Source organism: Arvicola amphibius, chromosome 7, assembly GCF_903992535.2.
Source record: "Arvicola amphibius chromosome 7, mArvAmp1.2, whole genome shotgun sequence".
In the NCBI taxonomy this organism is placed as follows: Eukaryota; Metazoa; Chordata; class Mammalia; order Rodentia; family Cricetidae; genus Arvicola; species Arvicola amphibius.
Genome location: NC_052053.1, coordinates 23,176,791 through 23,202,711, shown reverse-complemented (window position 1 = coordinate 23,202,711; position 25,921 = coordinate 23,176,791). Strand labels below are relative to the sequence as shown.

At 42.4% G+C, this 25,921-nt stretch overlaps 1 protein-coding gene across 3 annotated transcripts in view; it reads right to left on the bottom strand.

Annotated features, from left to right (window-relative positions):
• The window catches only part of Wdsub1 (WD repeat, sterile alpha motif and U-box domain containing 1), a 34,282-nt gene continuing 8,361 nt past the window's right edge, over positions 1-25,921 (bottom strand). For 2 of the 3 annotated variants that reach the window (XM_038338001.2, XM_038338002.2), the window contains exons 5-11: positions 22,980-23,073; positions 15,860-15,893; positions 14,262-14,302; positions 14,078-14,184; positions 13,019-13,198; positions 10,456-10,596; positions 1-398 (exon numbers count right to left, since the gene is read on the bottom strand). In XM_038338001.2, the coding sequence (XP_038193929.1) occupies positions 241-398; positions 10,456-10,596; positions 13,019-13,198; positions 14,078-14,184; positions 14,262-14,302; positions 15,860-15,893; positions 22,980-23,073 (755 nt within the window). In that variant the 3' untranslated portion in view covers positions 1-240. The remainder of the gene's footprint in view (positions 399-10,455; positions 10,597-13,018; positions 13,199-14,077; positions 14,185-14,261; positions 14,303-15,859; positions 15,894-22,979; positions 23,074-25,921) is intronic. The other variant, XM_038338004.2, reaches the window with a different exon arrangement.

Below are 25,921 nucleotides of genomic sequence, written 5' to 3'. Positions count from 1 at the left end.
TTCAAAGTCAAAGTTTTATTTCTACACACTTTCCTGTTAGTGCAAAAAATATTTTCACTTTGATAGAAACAGCAATGACATTAGATGTGTAATTTTGTCTTTTAAGGATAATAATAGACAGTTTTTTTTTTTAAAGTAACTGAATTTAACATGTCTTTAACTTCTATTTTGCTTGCAATGCCCGGTTAGCATTGAATGACATCACTGAGAAAATGTATCCGATACCATATATGATGCAGTTCATTTCTGATGTGTCTCCAGCCATCGGTTGATGGCCATTTTCAGAGTCCTGTTTGGTGTCAGTACCAGCGAAGGAAGAACCAAGTTTGTCATGGGGCTTGTGCGTTTCTTTTTGTGGATCCAATTTTCCATTGCTTCTCTCTCATAGGAATAGCCATCTGAAAAAAAGTTAATTATTTGAAAAAAAGATCAGTAATCATCTTACTTTGCCTGTACCATGTCTAAAGTACCTCTTCCACAACAGATGGTTCGTCCCGCTGAAGGTGTACTAAGGTTGGGTTGTGCTCTGTCGGAACACGACAGCTGACGTCAGAGCTGTGTTGAAAATCAGAAACTATGCTCACTGTGTAGACCAGGCTGGCCTCAAACTCAGAGATCCACCTGCCTCTGCCTCCTGAGTGCTGGGATTAAAGGTTTGCACCACCACTGCTAGGCAGCAATTTCTTTTGACCTACTGGTTACATTTTTTCTGTTTGCTTTTCTCTGTATAACAGTCCTGGCTGTCCTGGAACTCCTTTTGTAGACCAGGCTGGCCTGGAACTTACTAAAACCCACCTGCCTCTGCCTTCCAAATGCTAGGATTAAAGGTGAGCACCACCACCGCCCAACCACCGCCCAACCATTCTTTTCTTTAAAAGGAATAAAGACATTATAAGATAGTGTCCATTTGGTTCCTATTTATGATATAAATAAGCCATAAACTAGCTAATAATCTCCTCTCTCCTATACCCATATTTAATAAGTTTTTAACTGGAGGAGAGAACATGAAAATCTTACCTGAGAGAGAGCCTGCCTCAGACTGAGAGGTTGAGGAAACGTCATCTTCATATGTAGTCACAGATGTCAGCGTGGACACACATATTCACACACACCACAGGTTTCAAGCTGTCCTACCAGAGTTCATCCCAAAGCAGAACCCCAAGGTTCACCACGAGAACGTTCACACAGACCACACTACCTCCCAGAAACCTCAAGTCCCTGAAGAAAGGCCACTAAAAATACTGCGGCTGCTGGTTTTTCAGTTAAATTTACACAAGAAGTGAAATACAATGTGCAGTTGAGCTCAAACATGTCACCGGGGAGAACTTCTTGTTTATTTCACTACATGTTCAAGATTCATCTTTCATGTGTGTACAGGTTTGAGGGACATACCCAGCAGGCCTGATACCATGGAGCTACATCCCCAGCCTTGACCTAAGACTCTGTAACCTTTCCACAGAACGAAGACTTGGGGGGATGGTTCTGTGGTATTGTACTTGAAGACCCAAGTTTGGATCCCAAGAACCATACTAAGCCAGTTGTGGTCAGGCATGACCACGCTCCTATGGTGAGATAGGTGGAGACAGGAGAAGCCACAGAAGCTTGGTGGACACAGCTTAGGAAGAAGAAAGGTAGGGACCAAAGGTCAGAGCCTGTCCTCTGACCTTTCATGTATTCACATGTACAACATGCGCCCACACCAAAGCGCTTGGCTATTTAAATGGGCACGCTCCCATCTAGTTTCTACTTCAGTTACTGATTTGTAGAAGTGCATATGGAGGCTGGAGGACAGCTTGCAGGAGCTGACCTTGTCTTTCACCAAGTGGGTCCTAGAGGTCAAACTCAGGTCATCGGGCTTGGCCAGCCCTATTCCCAATTTTCTATTTTGTATGTTCCCATTCCTAGAATGAAGGCACTTCTAAGAGGGATGGCTGACATGCATGCAGGCTTAACACTGAAAAGTTAAAACTGACAGATTCCAACCTATGTTTTTCTAATGATTCCATGAAGAACCATGGAAAATATTTAATACTCAATATGCAGCTGATAGCACTTCATTATGAAGGATCTATGACATATATTCACCCTGTACAACAGGCTGACTTCCATAGTATGCAGGAATAGATAACAGTACTGGGATGTAACCCCAGGCAGCCTGGCTCCAGGTCTATAATGCTAAGTGAACTTCGGGGAATGACTGAAGTTTTGAGCACAGTCTCAGTGGGCAGAGAACAGCGTCAGCAGAGCAGTCTCTGAAGGTCGCCTGGAAAGGTTTAAGAGGAAAGGTGGAAGGGACCAAGACAGCTGACGGTTTCCCAAAGAAACGCCACTCAAGAGGAGAGAACAATTGCATGCCAAAGACATGCCTTAAAGCAACACACAGGAATTAATTCAGCGTACTTGAACTTAATTGGAGTATGATTCCCCAATGTGGACGTTCTGGACAACAAGCAAAGTGGCCAGACCTGGGATAGCAGATTCTTAGTATCATGAATTCCATGCATGTACTTTCCTTTTAAGAAAAATCAGTGTCAGTAAATTATGAATGAAGAAGGCACGAAAGGGAAGGGACCCAGCAGAGGGTACCTGACTGGTGCCAAGTTACCAGTTTTACCCCTCCCCCGTCATGCTTCACAGTCCATGTCGCAATGTCAGCCTTCCCTTTATAACAAAAGGGTTCCGAGACTTAGTGGACGGCAAAAACGAACAAGCTATATTAGAACGCAACAAAAAGGCAAATGATTGACAAACTTATATTTAAGTAAATAAAATAGTGATGCTGATCAGGATCAAAATACTGGTAAAAAAAACCAGTATTTTAATCCCCAAACTGAGAATGGAAGGAACTTCCTTCAGCCAACACTGGCTGAGGGGTGAAAGTCTGGATGTTCTTCCTCTCGCGGAAGCTCATGGTAAAAATGTCTGTTCTCCTTGTCTCTGTAACTGTATTGTCAGCTTGTGTGACCAGAAAGAAAGCTGCAGGTGAGAGAGGAGGAAAAGGCAGCTGTCTCCTGGCACTGATGCAGTCCAAGTTACATGCAAAGCAAACCTACTCCTGCGCCTGTTAGGAAGCTGTTACCAGTGGATGTAGCACAGTCCCTGGACACAAAGCCAACATACCAAGCCCAGTCCCACATACAATGCAATAAAAAGTGTAAACCCGCAGTATTAGAAAATATCAAGTAATTTTAACAAAAGAAAAACTGCAAAATCTATACAGCAAAACAGCACTACTAGGAGAGAAAAAGGCCCATGAAGCTGGCTAGCAATCTCTCCAGTTCCTCTCTGCATTAAACACCATCCTAGTGAAAACACCAACAAGCCGTGTATGTAGAAACCGAGTCTGCAGACTCATTGACCAGACTCGAGACTCACTAGAAAGCAACAGCGGCTGAGGAAGCGACCTCCACAGGAGCAAGTACAAGGGAGCTACCGCTGAGGGAACAGGCCCGAGCCAGAGACCTCTGCCAGAACAGGCCTTAGCAATCTCTGCCAGAACAGGCCCAAGCAAGCAACCTTCGTGGGAGCAGGCACAAACAACCCCTGGGAGAGGTAAGCAACCTCCAGCAACACCACAAAGAGCAACAAAACACCAATAAAAACAACAGTAAGTCTTGAATAACCAAATATAAATGAAGCAGAAGAAAATGACCTGAAAATTAACTTTGAGAATGTTTGAAGCAGAAGAAAATGACCTGAAAATTAACTTTAGAATGTTTGAAGCCCTTAAAAGAGGAAAATGAAAAATTCCCTCAAAGAAATGGAGGAAAATACAAACAAAAAAAAAAAGTGGAAGAAAACAAATCCCTTAAAACAAAAAAAAAAGCAATCAAACATATGAAAGAAACTATTAAGGACTTGAAAGCTGAAATAGAGACAAAAAAACAGGGAATTATAGAAATGGAAATTATGAAAAACGATCAGGAAGTACAAATGCAAACAACAGAATATAAGAAGAGATGAGAGAATCTCAAGCGCAGAAGATACAACAGAGGAAATAGACTCACTGGTTAAAAAAAAAAATTAACACTAGCCGGGCGGTGGTGGCGCATGCCTTTAATCCCAGCACTTTAATCCCAGAGGCAGGTGGATCTCTGTGAGTTCGAGGCCAGCCTGGTCTACAAGAGCTAGTTCCAGGATAGGCTCTAAAAAAAAGCTGCAGAGAAACCCTGTCTCGAAAAACCGAAAAAAAAAATTAACACTAGCAAAAGCTAAGCACAAAATATTCAGAAAATATGGGACACCATGAAAAGGCCAAACCTAAGAATAATAGGTATAGAAGGAGGAGGAGAAGTCCAACTCAAAAGCACAGAAAATATATTTAACAAAATCATAGAAGAAAGCTTTCCTAATCTAAGGAAAGATATGCTTATGAAACTACAAGAAGCTTGCAGAACACCAAATAGATTGGGTCAAAGAAAAAAAGTCTCCTTGCCACATAATAATCAAAACAAAATTCTTTATTTTGTATGTTTATTAAGAGCTGCAAAGGAAAAAGGCCAACCTATCAGAATTACACCTGACGTCTCAGTGGAAACAAAAGTCAGATGGTCATGGTCAAGTGTTATGGAGACATTAAGAGATCACAGATACCAGCCCAGACTACTAAACCCAGTAAAACTTTTAATCACCATAGAAGGACAAAACCAGGTTCAACCAGTACATAGCCACAAACCCAGCCCTACACAAAGTACTAGAAGGAAAACTCCAACCCAAGGAAGTTGGCTACATCAACAAAAACACAGACAATAGATGATCTCACAGCAGCAAATCCCAAAGAAGGGAAACACACACACAATATCACCACCACCAACAAAAACTAAAATAACAGGAGCTGGAAATCACTGGCCATTAATATCCCTTAATATATGGACTCAACTCACCTATAAAAGACACAGGCTAACTTACTGGATATAAAAACAGAATCTATCCTGCTGCTGCATACAAGAAACACACCTCAAAGACAGATAGTCTTGGAGTAAAGGGTTGGGAAAAAATTTTCTAATCAAATGAACCTAAGACACAAGCTGGTGTAACTATCCTAATATCTAACAAAATAGGCTTCAAACTAAAATCAAAAGAAACAAAGGAGGACATTTCATATTAGTCACAGGAAAAATACACCAAGAGGAAATCTCAATACTGAACATGTATGCCCAAAATACAAGGGCACCCTCATATGTAAAAGAAACACTTCTAAAGCTTAAATCACACATTAAACCCCACACACTAATAGTGGGAGACTTCAACACTTCACTCTCATTACTGGACAGGTCTATCAGACAAATAAGGGAACTAGCAGATGTTATGACTCAAATGGACATAACAGACATCTATAGAATATTCCATCTAAACATAAAAGAATATACCTTCTCAGCACCACATGGAACCTTCTCAAAAATTGACCACATGCTAACTAGGTAATAAAGCAAACCTCAACAGATACAAAAAAAAATTGGAATAACCACATGTATCTTATCGGATCACCAAGGCTTAAAATTAGAATTCAACAGCAACAATAGCTTCAGAAAGACCACAAACACATGGAAATTAAACAATGCTCACCTGTATCAATGGGTCAAGGAAGAAATTAAAGATTTCCTAAAATTGAATGAAAATGACCACACAACATACCCAAATTTATGGGACACATGAAAGCAGTGTTCATAGCACTAAATACTCACGTAAAAAAAGCTAGAAAAATCCCACACTAGTGAGTTAACATACATTTGAAAACTTTAGAACAAAAAGAAGCAAACTCACCCAAGAGAACTAGACAGCAGGAAATAATCAAATTGAGAGCTGAAATCAACAAAATAGAAACAATACAAAGAGTGAGACAAAGAGTTGGCTCTTCAAAAAAATCAAAAAATAGACAAACCTTTACCCAAACTAACCAAAAGGCCGAGAGAGATAATATCCAAATAAACAAAATCAGAGATATAACAACAGACACAGAGGAAATCCAGAGAATCAATAGGTCACCTGTACTCCACAAAATTGGAAAACTTAAAGGAAAAAGACAACTTTCTGGATAAATATCACTTACCAAAATTAAATCAAGACCAGATAAACAAATTAAATATACCTATAACTGCTAAAGAAATAGAAACAGTCATCAAAAGTCTCCCAACCAGCCGGGCGGTGGTGGCGCACGCCTTTAATCCCAGCACTCGGGAGGCAGAGACAGGCGGATCTCTGAGTTCCAGGCCAGCCTGGTCTTCAAGAGCTAGTTCCAGGACAGGCTCTAGAAACTACAGGGAAACCCTGTCTCGAAAAACCAAAAAAAAAAAAAAAAAAAAAAGTCTCCCAACCAAAAAAATCCCAGGGCCAGATGGTTTCAGCACAGAATTCTACAAGATTTTCAAAGAAGAACTAATACCAATACTCCTTAAATTGTTCACACAATAGAAACAGAAGGAACACTGCCAAATTCTTTTATGTGATACTACAATTATGTGATACCCAAACCACATAAAGTCATTACTAAGAGAAAATTACAGACCAATCTCATTCATGAACATTGATGCAAAAATACTCAATAAAATCTTGGCAAACCAAATCCAAGAACACATCAGAAAAATCATCCCCCATGATCAAGTCGGCATCATCCCAGAGATGTAGGGATGGTTCAACATACAAAAATCTATCACACACACAAAAAAAATCTGTCAACATAATCCACCATATAAACAAATTGAAAAATGCATGATCATCTCATTAGATGCTGAAAAAGCCTTTGACAAAATACAACATCTCTTCATGATAAAGGTCTTGGAAAGAACAGGGACACAAGGAACAAACCTAAACATAATAAAGGCAATATACAGCAAGCCAACAGCCATCATCAAACTAAATGGAGAGAAACTAAAAGAGATCCCACTGGAATCAGGAACAAGACAAGGTTGTCCACTCTCTCTGTATTTACTCAATATAGCTCTTGAAGTTCTGGCTAGAGCAACAAGACAGCAAAAGGAGATCAAGGGAATACAAATTGGAAAAGAAGTCAAACTCTCACTATTTGCTGATGATATGATAGTTTCCATAAGCAACCCCAAAAATCTACCAAGGAACTTCTACAACTGATAAACACTTTCAGTAATGTAGCAGGATACAAGATTAACTAAAAAAAAAAAAAAATTAGTAGCCCTCTATTACACAGATGATAAATGGGCTGAGAAAGAAATCAGAGAAACATCACCCTTTACAAAAGCCACAAATAGCATAAAATATCTGGGCGCAACTCTAACCAAACAAGCAGAAGACCTGAATGACAAGAACTTTAAATCTTTGAAGAAAGAAATTGAAGACGACACCAGAAAATGGAAAGATCTCCCATACTCTTGGGTAGGTAGAATTAACATAGTAAAAATGGCAATCAATCTTACCAAAAGCAATGTACAGATTCAATGCAATGCCCAGGAAAATTCTTCACAGACCTCAAAAGAACAACACTCAATTTCATATGGAAAAGCAAAAAACCCAGGATAGCCAAAAACAATCCTGTAAAATAAAGGAACTTCTGGAGGCATCACAATCCCTGACTCCACACTCTACTACAGAGCTACAGTACTGAAAACAGCTTGGTATTGGCATAAAAACAGACAGGAGGACCAATGGAACTGAATCAAAAACCCAGATATTAATCCACACACCTTCGAACACCTGATTTTTGACAAAGAAGCAAAAAATATCAAATGGAAAAAAAGAAAGCATATTTAACAAATGGTGCTGGCATAACTGGATATCAACATGTAGAAGAATGAAAATAGACCCATATCTACCGCCATGTACAAAACTCAAGTCCAAATGGATTAAAGACCTCAACATCAGGCCAACCACACTGAACCTCACAGAACAGAAAGTGGGAAGTACGCTTGAACACATTGGCACAGGAGATCACTTCCCCAGCAGCACAGACACTGAGAGAAACAATAAAAATGAGACCTCCTGAAACTGAAAAACTCTGTAAAGCAAAGCAACACAGTCAACAAGACAAAACAGCAGCCTACACAATGGGAAAAGATCTTCACTAACCCACATCACACAGATGTCTGAGCTCCAAAATATACAAAGAACTCAAGAAATTGGTCATCAAAAGAATAATCCAATTTAAAAAATGGGGTACAGACCTAAACAGAGAATTCTCAACAGAGGAACCTAAAATGGTTGAAAGACACTTAAGAAATGCTCAACATCCTTAGCCATCAGAGAAATGAAAATCAAAACAACTCTGAGATTCCATCTTATACTTGTAAGAACGGCCGAGATCAAAAACCACTGATGACAACTTATGCTGGAGAGGATGTAGGGTAAAGGTAACACTCCTCCATTGCTGGTGGAATTGCAAGCTGATACAGCCCCTTTGAATATCAATAAGGCAATTTCTCAGAAAATTAGGAAACAACGTACCTCAAGACCCAGCAATACTACTTTTGGGTATATATCCAAAGGATGCTTAATCATGCGCTCATGTGCATGTGCTCAACTATGTTCATAGCAGCATTGTTTGTCATAGCCAGAGCCTAGAAACAACCTAAATGTCCCTTGGGTGGAGAATGGATAAGGAAAATGTGGTATATTTACACAATGGAGTACAATACAGCAGAAAAAATAACATCTTGAAATTTGCAGGCAAATGGATGGATCTAGAAAACATCATATTGAGTGAGGTAACCCAGAGCCAGAAAGACAAATATATGTACTCACTCATAAGGGGCTTTTAGACATAAAGCAAAGAAAAACCAGCCTACAGTTCACAATCCCAGAGAACCTATACAATAATGTGTACCCTAAGAGAAACATACATGGATCTAATCTATAGGAAGTAGAAAAAGATTAGATCTCCTGAGTAAGTTGGGAGTATGGGTACCATGGGAGAGGGCTGAAGGGGAGGGGAGCAGAGAAAAATATATAGCTCAATAAAAATTTTTTAAAAAGCAGCATTGGTCCAGGACTAACTGACACAAGATCGGACATAAAGATACAACGAGCCTGGGAGTGGGTCTCCCCGATGGATGGTCATTCGCCTCAGCAAGGAAGGACCAAGAACAAGGAAGACAATTTCATCTCTTACCACATGCAAAAATTAACTCAAAATAAACCATAGACCTAAAAACTATAATGTGTCTGGAGTAAAGCAGAGGAAGTCCTGCAACCTTGGACAGGCAGCCCTCTTAGGATTAAAAAATGATGAATCAACGTGAAAACGGTTCTGTGGATTCCATCAAAATTAAACATGTTTCTCAAAGATGCCATAGAGAAAATGCATATAATGTATTGCCTTACAAAAGACACACTTAGAAAACAAACTGATAATTCAATACAAAATGAGGAAAGGTCAAGAGGCTATATATATTATGAAAGAGATAGTAGGCAAGAAGCATATCGAAAGACGCTTCATTGTGGGGAGGGTTAAAAGTCCAATGAGATGCCACTTTATACCTGTTATGCAGGATTAGAACAGCTAGCGATACCCACATGTTTGCAGAAATGGGCAGAAACTGGAGTCTCAGTTATAAGCTCACAATAAGGCATCCACCTTGAGAAACATTTCAGGAGTTTTAACATGCATTTAGTAAAACAATCCAGAAATTCCACTCCTAAATCTTTTATCTCGAGACATGAGTCCTGTACACACGAAGATCTGTGCATTAAGTGTCATGACAGCTTCAGACTAGCCCACTGCCAGTTCATAGACAACCGTATTGTGGTATATCTAGTGCAATGCCATACCACAGCAATGGAAAGGAATGAATTATCAGTGTGTGCAACAAGAAAAATCAAAAACATTCTGCTGAGCATGTCTGTATACTGATGCAGAGATTAATATCAAATGTTCTAACTTAATTCATAATCTTCAAATTCTTGTTTCTGAATCATTAAAGTGCATAATAGACACAACAAAAGTCATCTTAAATCTTGAGGGCTGGGGAGATGGCTCATCAGATAAGAGAGCTTCCTGTGCAGCCATGAACATGAGGACTCACACCTACACCACCAGTACCCACATAAAAGTCTGATATGGCTTTGCATGCCTTGACGCCAGCCTAGCCTAATCTGCAAGGTTCAAGCTTCCAGTGGGAGAGTGTGTCTTAAGGGAGTGAGGCAGACAGTGACAGAGAAAGACACCCAGTGGCCCTCTCTGCGTGTGCATGCACACCTGTGCACACACGTACACATGCACATACACACACAGTCTTTTTATCTGGTATTCACATCAATTTAGGTGAAATTTCAAAACTTAATCCTTTGGTCTCAATTCCAAATGTACTGTGTCCAGTTTATTACAAAATATACAATGTACAGTTGTTTACTTTGTATCTAATGACTTTTTTAAAAGGAAAAAACCTACTTATGAGAAAAATGGAATTCTGAGCTCAGCCCAAGTGTCAATGAGCTTGTACAGAGAGCCCCACCATCGTGAACCCTGAGCCTGGCAGTCGTCACACATACCTGACGCGATGACGGGGTCCTTCATAAGCTCTCTAGTTATTGGGCAGATAAACTCATCGGGGATTCCTGAAGAAAGGGAGTCCATCTTGGTCCTGAGCTCTTCAATGCTCCTCATCACTTTGCTGCGCAGCCCCAGGGATTCTAAAAAGACATTCGTTACACTTAGGCAGCAAGTGGAAGTCTGTAGAATGAAGTGTCACTGGGAAGTGAAATAAACTTTCAAAACATAAGGGTGTAAAGACAGGTAAAGCATAAAGCTAGAAAAGAAATTTGAATTATTTTTCAGCGATGTGTTAATATCAGCTTTCTGTTACTGGACACAATACTCGAGCTGACTGAAAAGACCGAAAAGTGGAAGGGTTGACTCCGGGTCAGTTTTCGTCCACGGATGAGTTGGCTCCCCTGCATTTTGGCCTGTCGAGAGGCAGGAGAGTGTCGTGGGAACACTCAGTGATGAAGCCGCTTGCTTCCTGGTGTCTAAGAAGCAAGAGGAAGGGAGGGGGGTCCCAGCATCGTCTTCAGGGGATGTGACAATGACCTAACGTGATCCCACTAAGTCTCAGCTCTGTCGCTGCCATATCCCTGCAGAATCACAGGCTGGACCTCGAACTTAACATGTGGATGCTGAGGCACACCCCTCCAAACCCTAGCAACCTGGAAAATTATTTTTAAAAAAAGGAAAATAAAAAGCCTCATGGCCTTTTATTAGTTTGCAGAAAAGAAAGACCAAACTATGAAACCTCTGTAGATAAAAACAAAAAAAACATTTTCATTCCTATTTATAAATGTACGATTAATTATTTCAATACATGAGTTCTGACCTACAGTAGTTTCTTTGCACATGCCGTTCTAAACTCTACCAGTTCATCACTTCCAGGTTCTAAGATCTTCAGCACAGCACAGCGTCCCCGAGGGCCTGGCTGTGCGCCGAGGGCCTGGCTATGCGCCGGATCATCCGGCGCACACACAGCTCTCTCTAGCGACTGCACTCAGGGCTTTTTTCTAATACTGTCCAAAATTGGTTTTCTTGCTCTTTATCATGCACACTATAATTAAAGATAGGTCAACAGTGTTCACAAATCTACAGCTTCACAAATGCCCTAAAACATCTCAACATCAGGACGGATACTCTTTACGAGACTATATGACATAAGGAGTTACTTCTTAGGGAAGCCCTGACTCTGATCTCTGGAGAGCTGGGAGACATCCAGAGGTGAGGAGCTGGGGAGCACACCCACAGTGGCTTACTTTTTTCACACCCTTCTCAAGTACCTGAGCTTTCCAGACAGGATCTTACTATGAGGTTTTTCATTAGCAACCTAGAAAATGGTTTAAACACGTTGGTGAAAACACTAGATTGAGAAACTCAAAAATGTCTAAAAGCCCTTATCCTACGTTTACAAAGGGCCTTTTGCTGAGGGCTTGACATTGCTCAATCTCTTATCTATTGTGTCAAACACGGTGGGCATTGCTTTGGCCTACGACATCCCAACATTCTTTACCGTGCGCGACTATGTCTGTGCGCTGAATTCGGATTTTACGCTGGCATCAGAAACCCTGGAATCAAACCACAACGACAAGCGCACAGACATTTCTGCATGCAAAAAGCAAACGTCAGCATGTATGGCACCAGTGTGCCTTTTCTATTTTCATTTTCTCTTTTCCCGATTCTAATTCTGTCTCAGCCCAACTTAGTGTTTTATGGAAAGAGTGCCTGCCTGTAATCTTTGCCTTTGAGAGGCGGAGGCAGGAGGATCACAGGGCATGGCCACACAGTAGGTCCTGACATAAGACTAAAATATCAGATATTTCAGACTGATGTGGAGAACCAGATGCTCCAGTGGACAGGTTTTCTAATTCTGCTCCTAAATTATTGAATCTGCCAATTTTCCAAACTGTGAAGAAGAATATTCATGTTGAAACCTTTTGCCATTGATTCCCAGCCTTAGGCCAAGAGCAAGCACAAAACAGTTACAAATAACACAGTGGTGATAGAGGGGCTTTGGACAAACAGGATCAGAACCCCTATAAAAGAGCCCCTATCCATTCCACTAAGGGAAGTACTGTCAGTAAGCCAGAAGCTACTCCTGACTAGACACCAAACCACCAGTACCTTGATCTTGGACTTGGCAGAAGGAAGAAATCAATTTCTAATTTATTAGCTACCTAGTTTTCAGGATGTTGCCCTAGCAACCCAAATGCATTAAACCAACAACCTAAGTCATCAAGGAAATGCAAATAAAAGCTTAAAGGAGAAACCACAACTACTGGATGGTGCTAATAACAAAAGCAAACAAGTGTTGGACTTTCTCACTTGCTGGGTGGGTGTGGGGAAGCCTCCCCCATGCTGGGGGGCTATGGGGAAGCCTCCCCCATGCTGACAGGATTGTATAATAGCAGGGCTGTTTTGGAAAGCAGCCTGACAACTCTCCAGTGTCGTGCAGAGGATTTCCCTATGACCCACCAATTCTACTTTGAATAGACACACAAGAAAGCTGAAGATGCTCACGTAAAAGCTAGTATATGATCAGAGTATTATTCATTACCCCCGCCCGGCCCTTACCAATTTTCAAATCACCAGCCAGACTTTCTTTTGTGAGATGAAGCAGTTCTTTTCCATCGATGTTGTTCATCTGGAAAATACCAACGAGGTCCTCCAAGCCCTGAGCGCGAAGCCATGTTGAGACGTCCTCCTCTGACCAGTCTTCAACCAACTGCTTCAGCTGATCGTTCATGCCTCCTGCTTTAAAGCGCACAGGCAAGTGAACGGCATAACAAACGTTTCTTCTCTACACATTCCCGCTCTGAGTCTGCCTGACTGTCTAACCTCCTCTTAAGAAGCATAGTGGATAGCACCAACAGGAGTGACCTAATGCTGCAGGAAATGCTATCCTTTAGCAGTTTTTTGGGTTTTTTTTGTGGTGCTGAGGATCAAACCTTGGCCCTGTGCATGCCGGCCACACGCTCCACCACCGACCCACACCTCTAGTCCAGTTTTTCCTCGCTCTGTAATACCCCCACCGTGAAGGGATTCTCCGCTCGCTGTCACCTAGACACCAACACTGCCATGTGGTTATTGCTGACAATGTAAAAGGAAAACTAAGTTGCAAACCTGTGCTGCTTGCTGAGGCCAAAAGGAAAGCCAACAAGGTAAAGCTGCGATTCCTATTCTGTCCTCAGGCTATGTGAACCTGAAAAACCAGGACACAAACGATGGAAAAACTCCTGGGCTTTGACATTCAAGAGTGTGCATACACGCCTTTGCCAAAACGTAACTGCAGACGACTCACACTGGATTCTCTAGAAGCAGTTTTAAGGTGTATTAAATTTGAGTCTGTATGGTGTATTGAGAAAGGCAATATGAATAGCACACCAAAGGATTAACTGAAGTTTAGGCTTGAGGGTAGCTCTGAGGTAGAGCACTTGCCTAGCATACACAAGGCCTTGGGTTCAATTCCTGGAACTACAAAAAAGACGTACCCAAATTTCTGATCGGTATTGAGATGGTTAAGGATGTTCAGGGCTTGGGCTGGGGCTGTAGCTTCCAGAGAATACGTACCCAGCAGGTCTGAGGCCCGCGTTTGCGGGCACCACAGCACAAGGATGGGGCCATCTTACTAACCTTGGTAAGGTGTTTCCAGGTCAAACTGCCAAATGTTCACGGTCTTGTCCATTGAACCAGTAGCAAGTAAAAGGGTGTTGGGTGCAAAGGCACAGGTTGTGACATACCTAGTTAATAAACACAGCCATTACATACTGTCTGGCTAGTATTTTAATAGTATTAGAGCAGTGAAATTAACCCAGACCTGGTATGCTGAGTCAATGTGTGAAGCACACTCTGAGTAGTCTGGAAAATAAGAGAATAACGACATTAGTCAGGGAAGAGACGAGGCAGGGATGAAGCGTCACTTACACGGTCTATGTGTCGAATGCATTACTGGTCACCAACTTGCTGAGGCCTAGTGACAACAGGAGGAGGGCTGACATCATAACTAAATATTAGAGCTTGTTCTGCTTCCTCGGTCATCAGCATGGCGGCCTACTGACTGCCTTCTTAGGAGGTTTTTATGCAGTGACCCCTGACATTTGCCAGTTTGACCAAGACTGATACTAGAAGCCCAGTTGCATAACAAAGGAAGTAGGGTGCATTCTTGCAGTGGTATCAGTGAACGGGAGGCGCTGCTACTGGGCACACTTAGGGGGTCAATGCACAGATACTATCCCAGTTAGAGTTAGGGTTCCTACCGATGTGATAAAACACCACGTCCAAGAGCAACCTGGGGCAGGAACGGTTTATCCCACGTACACCTCCAGATCACAGTCTATCACTGAGGGATGCCAGCCGACGGAGACCGAGGCAGAAAAGGCCATGGAGGATCCTGCTGCTGGCCAGCTCTCCATGGCTTGCTCTGCCTGCTTCCTTCCATCCAACATCATGGCTTCAGGAATGGTCTTTTAACATCCATCATTAAGAAAAAATGCCTGACAGAACTGCCTACAGGCCATATAACAGAGGTATTTTCTCAACTGAGGTTGCTCTTCCCAGATTAACTAGTGGGGACAACTGTTCCCTGCTATCTACTAGCAGGGACTAGCACGTGGTTTAGAGACAACAATCAGTGTGACACCCATTTGTGAATATAAACATCCCATAACAAGCTGGTAGGAAAGACCGTGGTTCTTTCTCACCCGGCTGGAGTGACCACTGACTTTAACTCCTGCGTAGGTAATTAATCACTTGTTGGACACCACACTCTTATGACTTATGCCTCTGCTGGATGGTCATCATGGCTGATGCCTGAACCCAGTCATGCAGCGCCACACAACACTGACTTTCTCTTAAAGGTCATTCCCATCAACTATATCTTTGTGAAATATAAATGTTCATTTTTATTTATACTCATGCCATTCAGCATTTCCTCATATAAATCTGCCCCAAACTCATATTTTTCCAAGGCTCTGGTAACTTACTCTTATGTTGGTCCCTGAAAATCCACCCTGTGCTCTAAGAACTATGGGTAAGCTACATTCAACCACAGCCTGCTGCCTTGGAAGCTGGGCAGGATGAATTTCTGAACACTGATGCTCTCTAATTCTGTGTTTCCTGTGATTAGATTTAAAATCATAAAGATAGTATGGAAGTATTTAAGGTTTTTCCAAGTATCTTACTATTTCAGTGTTGTGTGAATCAATATTATATTCTTGGGCACAATAAATAGATATATTAAAAATAAACATATTTTAGCTGGGTGGTGGTACACACCTTTAATCCCAGCACTCAGGAGCCTGGTCTGCACTGGGTGGGGGTAACAAAACAAAAAAGTATTTTTATATAACTAAATTCGAGGTTCAATTATCTAATAAGCAATTTACATAGTTCACACATAAGATCTGATATACTTACAATATCATATATGATGACAGACTTATCCACTGACCTTAAAAAAAAAGCAAACAATAGGTGAAAAGTTCTCTAACAAGCAAAGTATACTCTTCTGGAAGACTGACAGGGGAACTAGAATGGAGTGGACATCTGCGTGGGTGGGCTCTTCTTGTAGGAAAAGAGTTGTAATACAGAGAAAGCTAGGACACTGTAGCAAAGCACATGGTTTACACAATAGATTAAAAACATGCTAGTTTCTTATTTTCCACCCTTGGAAATCTTTCTGCAACACAGTATACACTGTGAGGTCAGCAAGACCCGTGCTAACACTGTGTGACACTACTGTCTGTGTTCATCATCATGAGAATGTATTGGGCTATAGGCAAAGGAGTCCCACCTATTAGCTTAAAGTCCCTTGTTCAGTAGGCAACCCAAAACTAACCTCAGAATCTGTCATAGATTCAAAATAAGAATCATGCATATGCTAGACATACTATATAAGTGCTCTCGTTTAGTCCTGAATTCTGTAAATTACTAAAATTCTCATGGAAAATTCCATTTCTTTTAACATCCTGGAAAAAGAAGACTAAGAAGTGACATTGGCAACATGGTGGGTGGAACTTCCAGTTCCATAGCATATCAGTGTGGACAACAACTATCCAAGAAGAAACAAGACAGACAAAGGGGCTTTAAATCTCAGGATGCCCTGATGCATGGATGAACATCAGTACTACATTAAACCTTAAAGATGTAATGAAAGATGTGAAAAATCCATCAGTCGAAATACATACACACGCATGCACGCACGCACGTAAACACATACATGTGCACACACATGTCCATTTAAGCTTCTGTAGAAAGGACAGCTAGTACCATATCCATCTGAAAACAATCCTCCCACCTGGCCATCATGACACTATGTCTCAAATAGATACATTCTTTAAATGTCAGGCTGACAACAATAAATTCCAGTCTCAGGAGCCACCATCAGACACAGTGTCACGAGAGAAGTAGAATCAGTGACTTGTTTGAGCACTGGATTGGGACAACTGTCAGGAAGGTATACTGAGATAAAGGGAAGACAGGAACTGGGTTTGGGGAAATGCAGACTTAAGTCACCTTCTGCTAGTCATTATAGAGTAAGAGGGGATTGGCTGATTCATTCGAGAGCCTGGCATCTAAATACAAAATAAAATGCAAACCAGTGCCTTAGTAAGGAGAAAAGGAGCACTGCTTCTCTTTTAATTTCTGAAAATGCACTTTATTATTTGTGTGTTTGTCTGTATATATGAATCCGTAAGTGAGCAGGTGCCTGTGGAGACAAGGAGAGGCGGTCAGACCTCCTGGGACTGCAGTTAAGGTGGCTGGGAGCCTCCTGAGGTGGTGCAGGGTGGAACTCGGGTCCTCTGGAAGATGGGCAGGAGCTCTTCACTGCTAAGCCCCACATGCTCTTCTTCCTAAAGACGCCAGGCCTCCAGTACTGTACTGCAGTGTGGTGAAGCACACTAACATGATACGTTTTAATCCAGAGGAATTTTCTAGGAAATAAGGTTTCTGACTTTATCTCCCCATCTGCATCTCTAATTCTACTGTTTTCCCCTAAATGCTTATATTTTACCAAGTTATAACTTCAACTCACTCACTTGCCTATCTATCCAAATGAACTAAAAATAGCCAGAAAACAGTCGAATGTTACCTAGAGCACCAGCGTACACCTAAAACATTCAAAGTTCTAACCTGACGCTAATACGCCCGCCACCTAAGACAAAGGCTGACAGGAAATTAGAATTCCGTGAAAAGGACTGAAAACAGCAAACAGCACTTCCCTCACGATCTGGAAGGAGGGGAGCTACCAGGGCCCCGGTGTTATTGATAATCACCAGGAACTCAACTATGAGAGTCGCAACTCAGAATCCCCAGTGTCCTGTTCTTCCGCAAGACAGCCAGACATACTTGTTCAATTTTGCAGTCACTGTGTTCATTAGCCTATTCCTAGACAAGAGAAGGAAACTCAGTTCTAAGCTTTCCTGGGTCAAAAGAGAATTCGCTTTGTTTGTTTTATGAGTGAGTCTTAGTCTATGACCCCAGGCTGGCTTTGAACTCACAATCCTCCTATTGCAGCTTTCTCAGGGATAGAATTACATCACGGTCCCATGGAACCCAACTTTATTATTTTGATGATGAGCAATATTCACCTTTTGATAGGAACGAGACACACCTAAATAGTCCCAAACACGACGATTTAGCTGACTGCTCAGCAAGAACTGGAAGATCTGAGGAAAAGAATCAGCAGATGTGGGCCAGATGTTTTCAGCAGCGGTTAGAAGCACAAATATCTTGGCTTTAGTCTAAGTGATGAGCCTTGCATGTGTGGCAGAGATGTTTCAGACGACATCTGATGACAGAGCTAGGAACATAGATAAATAGCTCCGTGGTGGAGAGTGTGTTTAGTATGTGTGAGCCCTAAGTTCAATTCCCAGCATCGCCAAAAGAAAAAAAAAATCCAGCGGTGATATGTGTTTATGCACACACATAGAAGACATATATTAAAATTGTATCATTTAAAAGGAGATTTGGTCACAGTGGCAAAAGCAAACTAGAAAGAGCGCTAATCTTTTCTATGCATTACAAACCTTCCAGAGGACTTTTACCTACAGAATCACTATGTGTAGAATCTATTCTTACAACATATGGTACTGTTTCCATTCCACTGGAATGTGTTTCTCTAATACACTGTCTGTAGCCCGATCTGTGCCTTTTTGCTGCTTACAACACAAGCAAATATTCTTACTTCTCAGAAATACACATACACATAAACATACACACTATATTTTCAAAAGGGTATTTTTACTGCTGAAAGCTTTCAGCTATTACATTTCTTTAGTTCATAAACTCCTAAGCCTGAAATGTGTCATTCTTTTTTTTTTAAATATTTATTTATTATGTATACAATATTCTGTCTGTGTGTATGCCTGCAGGCCAGAAGAGGGCACCAGACCTCATTACAGATGGTTGTGAGCCACCATGTGGTTGCTGGGAATTGAACTCAGGACCTTTGGAAGAGCAGGCAATGCTCTTAACCTCTGAGCCATCTCTCCAGCCCGAAATGTGTCATTCTTATGTGATTAGCGTGGACTGACCTCAGCCCTATCCTGTGTGCTGGTAAGAGAGCAATCTGCCACTTCAGCAATGCCTATCACTTCCCTAGGTCCGCAGAGGCTCAAGACTCTAGCATAGCCTAAGCTCCCTCAAAATTAGAACTTTTTTATCTTTATTGTATTCATCTTATTTATCTCAGAAGGATCTCATACTGTACACTAGGTGGGCCATAAACTACAGGCAGCCCTGCTGCTGCCGTCTCTCAAGTGCTGGGTCTGTAGGTAGGAGTGATGGTGCCCAGCTAAGGTGCTGCTGTCTCCCTCGGTTTCCCCACGGGAGCCATGCTGAGAGGGATGGAGCTTGGGCTCCTGCTTCCTACTCCTGAAGGTGTATCAAGAACCCAGCTTTTAAAACCTCTCTGCCAGCTTAAGGCACTTAGGCCCCAGCTAATTATCTGTGTATTTCCTATCCTTCGTCCCATCCTCTCCATAACCCGTCTCTGCTGCGGGGGAGGCAGAGACAGAGTCCTCTCCCCAGCTTTTGGCCCACACTGTAAATACATCCATTTTTCCATTTAATGTATTTCAACTTAGAGGAAGAAGGGTTTACTGGTTTAGGCTGCTGTTGCCTGCAGAACACAATGTGGCAGGAGGTGGAGTCTGCTCTTTGTTCCTCAGTGGACAGAGCTGAGAGAATGGGCTATAGGAAGAGGCCAGGGCGGGGTATGACCCTGGGGAGAGCATGACCCCCAAGAACTCAAACCTGTGACCTACTTCGAACTAGGCCCTGCCACTCCCTTTTACCACCTCCCAGAAATACTATCATAGTATAAATCCACCACATATAATCCACTGCTAGGCCAGAGCCCTGTGTTCTGCCTCTGAAGACTAGGCACCATCCCCACACACGAGGATGTATGTGTTACTAACCCTGTGGGGGCTTGGCTCTGCTTTCCCGCCTACTACTGCTCTAGGTTGTTTGTTCTTTTCCTTTAGAGACACCAAATTCCTTAAAACTTTTATATCTTATATGCACATGTCCGTGTCCGTGTGTGTGCACCACATGTGTGCACCCAAATATCTGGATTAGCCACACACTCTTGGGACAGGAAAGAAAACAATAAAGGCAGTAATCGGGTTCCACAATTATGGGAACTGACTTCTGTAAAGTTACGGCATGGGCAATATGAAGCATAGAGCACAGAGAATCATATGCCATTTCATTTCAAAACAAATATTATAATCAAAGGCAAATGGATGAATTTTCTCAGAAGACTTTTCTGGCCGTAGTGGATACTTTAGTTCAAGAATGTTTAGGCAAAAAAGCAAGGCTTCTCCCACTCCAAAGAAACAATATGAATAAGTATTGGTGTATAGCTCAGTGGTAGAGACTTGTCAAGTGCAGACAGAGTTCTGAGTTTGATCACCAGCATTGCCAAGAAAAGACAAAGTTGTTGTCAAGTGGGGGCCAGAGAGATGGCACACTGTTCTTGCAGAGGACCTGAGTTCAGCACCACAACCCACACAAGATAGCTCACAATGAGCAGGGGTTTCTGATGCCTCTGGCATCTCAGGTGCCTGCACTCATATGCAGAGCCCCAAACAGCCGCACACGCAGAGCCTCATACAGCCGCACGCGCAGAGCCTCATACAGTCACGCTCATACACAGAAACACAATATCTTGTAGTTAATGTCAAAGAAGTATGGAGCTGGTCTTACTGGAGTATCAGGAACTTTTAAAAATCTAAACAACAAAGAAATCGTATTTCTTTGTTTGTTTGAAAAGAGGCTAGGTTGTTAAACTGTAATAAAAATTTTATGAAAAAATTATAAAGTAATTGAATCAATCATGTGTGTTAAAATTAAGCTTCGTGAGGTAAAGTTTTGAAAATAAAAGTTCCAAATGAGAACAAGAAATCACATAATTTGTCAAAAGGGCCTTAAAAAAACAGCCAACTAGAAACTACAGAACCACAGATTAAGTAAAATTAAAAGTCTGAAGACTAAATGTAGCACAGTACTGGCTGGAGAGACGGCTCAACAGTTAAGAGCACTGGCTGTTCTTCCACAGGATTGAGTTTGATTCCTAGTGTCCACAAGGCAGGTCACAACCACCCACAACTCCAGCTCCGGGGCATCTGATGTATGCCCTGGTATACGTACATCCTCACTGCACTTAGATATATTCAAGCAAACATTCATAAAATAAATAAAAGTACATAAACATTAAAGTAAATATAAACAAAACCAGACAAAATTAAAATAAGTTTTAAGCAGCACAGTAACTGAAGAGAGCACTAGTAAAGGGGAAATCAGGAATGAAGTATAAAAAGACAGAGGACCTGGGTTTGATTCCCAGCACCTACAGGATGACTCCCAACCAGTTGTATCTCCAGTCCCAGAGGATCTGAAGCCCTCTTCTGGCTTCCTTGGGCACTAGGCATACACCTAATGCATAGATACTCATATACATAAAATATACAAAAAAATTTAGAAGACAGAAGAAACAATAAAAACATAAAAGGCTGAAAGATCTAATGTTTCCAGCCAGAAGGTACAACTCACACGTGACCGGCACCGTGCAGGAAGACAGACAGGAACAAGGGCAATAGCAGAAGAGATAAGAACTTTCAAAAATTGATGGAACATTCTTCCACAGTTTTAAGAAGCTAAAAGGAGTCGGGCAGTGGTGGTGCACACCTTTAATCCCAGTACTCAGGAGGCAGAGGCATCTCTGTAAGTTCAAAGGCAGCCTGGTCTACAAAGTAAGTTCCAGGACAGCCAGGACTGTTACACAGAGAGGGGAGAGAGAGAGAGAGAGAGAGAGAGAGAGAGAGAGAGAGAGAGAGAGAGAGAGAGAGAGAGAGAGAGAGAGAGAGAGAGAGAGAGAGAGAGAGAGAGAGAGAGGGAGGGAGAGAGAGGAGAAGGAGAAAGGGAGAGGAAGGGGAGGGGGAGGAAGAAAAAGGAAGGAGGAGGAGGAAGAAGGAGGAGGTTGCCAAGCTTGAGGATATAGTGGGATATTTGAGCACACTGTGTGAAAGACACCTTCTAATTGGTTTAGTAAAGAGCTGAGTAGCAAATTGCTAGGCAGGAGCGAACAGTCAGATGTCCAGTATGGAGGAAAGATAACGAGCCACGAGGAAAAACACAAATTAATGTAAACAGGCTGACTATTAAGAGCTAGTTGGGAATAAGCTAAGGCTAAGCTTTCATACTTAATAAGTCTCCATGTCATTATTTTGGAGCTGGTGATTCAAAGAAAGTCTGACAACATGAGCAGCTAAATCCCTGGTACCCCTGTCGTAAAAGAAGAGAAGCTACTCTTGCAGTTTCCTCTGGTTCTCACACAGAGCACACGCCTCCCTGCCCTCCCCCTAATTTGTTTTCTAAAACTTCCTAGCAACCTAAATTAAGCCCACGTGTAGATATACTTAAGTGAATGTACAGGAAACCACCCGAATGTACAGGAAACTACATATTAAAAGTTTTATGAACATCTAGAAGAAGAAAAAATATAAATCACATCCAAAATGGTGAGATTGAAAAGTAACTTTCTCTACGGCAATATACCATATAAACCACCAGGCCTATCTGCTGCAACAAAGCCAAGTTTAAGTTGGAAATGAGTGGAGTTCACCTGAGATCATCCTGAGATGCAGGGGAAATATATCCGATGCTGAAATAGATCCCGACGAAGTCCTGACCTCACTGTTTTGGGGGAAAATACAAACTAACCAATACAAGGTAGCACCCTACCACTCAATAGCTAAAACTTAGAAGATAGGAAAGGAGAGAAAAACCACTGGGCTGGCAGAATGGCTCAGCTGGTAAAGATGACTGCCACCAAGCCTGCTGACCTGATTTCAAGCCCTGGAACCCACACGGTGGAAGGGGAGAACCAACTCCTACAAGTTGTGCTCGGACCTCCGCACACGTACCGTGGAGCGCGCATGCCCACATGAGAAACAGCTGATTGTCACCCAAGCAACGACGACAGGGAGCTACCTGAGGTGCATCGGTGGTTTAGTCAGAGATCACTTACCCTGACACAAGCATCTGTCCGTCGTGGGAGAAAGCACAAGCCAGAATAGGGGCACAGTGCCCACGTAGCGTGCTTTTATATTTTAATTCAAAGCCTGTAATTAACAAGGAGAGAAAATTAGTAAGTTGATAATGTTTACAATGTATTTTAAGTCAAAGCTATTTCATTCCTATTCTTTAATAATGTGGGTAACAAAAAGACTAAGTCATAAAAATCTTCATGCAGCTTGGGTATCCATACAGATATCAGATAATTGTAATGAAGGTTTGAGATGATTTCAAAACTCAATAGTTGGGGATGTAGCCCTGCGTCTACTCTCTAGTACACACACACACACACACACACACACACACACACATTCAACAGTAGATTTTTTTTCTTATAATCCATTAAACCCAATTAGTGCTGCCAATGACAGACTTCTTAAGAACGATGTGCTCTGCAAAGATTAGGCTAGAGCAATTATATAATCACTAAAAATTTTAAAGATGTGAAGTATGCATAATTTTAGCACCTGGGAAGATCAAAACAAGCGCTTGCACTTTGTAAAATCTGACATTACCAACACATTTTGTCTTTCTGTACATAAATTAATGGTATTTATACATTCTACAACTCTACAGTATCCACAGCTCTCTTAGAAAGTCCAACCGTAGCCGGATATAGTGGTGCACGCCTTTAATCCCAGCACTCAGGAGGCAGAGGTAGGTGGATCTCTGTGAGTTTGAGGCCAACCTGGTCTACAGAGTGGGTTCCTGGACAGCCAGGCAGGGCTGTCACACAGAGAAACCCTGTCTCGAAAGCAAAGGGGAAAAAAAGTACAACCATAAAATCTTTAGAATTACTGAAAATAAACACAACTCTCTTAATGGTAAATAGAATTCAGGGTGTTCTGATGTCAGCTTGTAAAAGTAAGCACAAGAAGTTATGGAGTGGTGAGATCTTAAGATTTCTGCTGAACTCGGGAAGCAGAGGCAGGCGGATCTCTGTGAGTTCGAGACCAGCCTGGTCTACAAGAGCTAATTCCAGGACAGGCTCCAAAGCTACAGAGAAACCCTGTCTCGAAAAACCAAAAAAACAAAAACCAAAAAACAACAAAAAAAGATTTCTGCTGAAGTGTCAGACATCAAATATTTAAGCAGCCACGGATTCTATACAAGAGCAGCAAAGGCTTCACACTCAAGGCGGGACAGACACACACGTTTACCTGGGAGAGCAGAGAGCATTCAGACAGCGACAAATCCCAAAACACAAGGTGAACTTTTCAAGCTTTCATCCCCACAGTCAAACAGAGCGGAAGCCAGCTACTCAGGGCAGGTGACTGCAGAACCCACGCGTGAGCGTGGATCCTCAGGGAGCCCAGGCCCCAGCCTGCCTGGGCCCCACAATACCATCAAGCCGAGGAAGGTGCCGACGGTGACAGCGACAGATGCTGTCTAAAGAGGCTTTCCCCGCACTCAAGAGGTCATCCATGTTTCTCAGAGCCATGTGATGATAGTTTACAAGGTATTGCAGGTTTCCCTTTTGAACAGTTTCAAGCTAATTGTATTGAGGATGCCCACACACGTGACACTGTATTTGTTCTTACCAGGACAGACTTGAGAAGGCAGAAGTCCCGCCTCTCCACCGTGTTATAAATGAAAAGGGTTTTCCATGTAAACTGACAAGAGCAGAGTCTCGTTTCCTCGCAATCTCTCCCCTACATTCTAGTACAATCCATGACAAAATCGTGGTTTGTGTTCTAGCTAATGCTTATTAGGTAACAAGTGACACCCATTTTGAGGCACATGGATCAAAAAATTGTAAGACCACAGAGCTTCAGAATCCTTAAATGACAATGAATGATTCATCAAGATATGAATGCATTCAGAGTGCCTGAGAAGGAGGCATCTGCAAGACACTGAACCCAACTGTGGAAGGTCAGAAAACAGGTCAACGGACAGGCAGCTCAGAGATGACAGCCCAGAGTTCAGTGCAGGGGGTTAAAGATGAAGAGGAAATATTCAGTCCCTGGAAAAGCTTTCAGATAGGACCATCAATAGCCAGGGAACAAGGTCAGAAACAACAATTACCTCAGAGTCTGAACAGGAAGCACTCGCTGTTAACCTCAATCCCTCCCAGCCCCGCCCAACAGTATGCTGCACAAGGCAGGCGATCGGCCCCAGGAGAAACCTATATAAGGAAAATGGTGGTCGAAGACAAACTCCATCTGCCCTCCACTCCCTCCCCCAAAGGCAAACACACCACTTCGTCCTACAGACTTGTGGGCTGAGCTCCTGACAGCCTCCCTGGCTGTCAGATCTCTAGATGGAAACAGTAGTGTCATTGGACGTCTGGAGAGGGGAACAGTGTGGATGAGAAAGATCCAGGCAAGCAAAGGCAAAGCCCAGAGGTTATGAGAACACAAGGGTATTCGGGAAATCCTTCCTTCTCTCGTTCATTAAAACAAGAGCAGCAAACCAGCTATAACAGGGAAACAGAAGGCCATTGAGTTGACTCGGGGTACAGGAGCTTGCCACAGAAGCCGGATGAGCGGAGTTCGGTGCCTAGACCCACGTGGAGGCGGCAGAAAGCCAACTTAAAACCACAGTGGCCTCCACACACACACCATGTATGCCCCAACCTTATACATACATACATACACACACACACACACACACACACACACACACACACACACACACACACACACAAGAGACATATACTGGTTTTTGAGACAGGGTTTCTCTGTAGCTTTGGAGCCTGCTTTGGAACTCCTATAGAGGCTGGCCTCAAACTCACAGAGATCCGCCTCTACCCCCGAGTGCTGGGATTAAAGACACATGCCGCAACCATCACCCAGCTATATTTAATTCTTAATTATACATACATGAACATCTGTGAGCACAGGTGCCCACAGGGGAACCTGTCAGCATCCTACACAGGTGTTAGAAACTGAACTC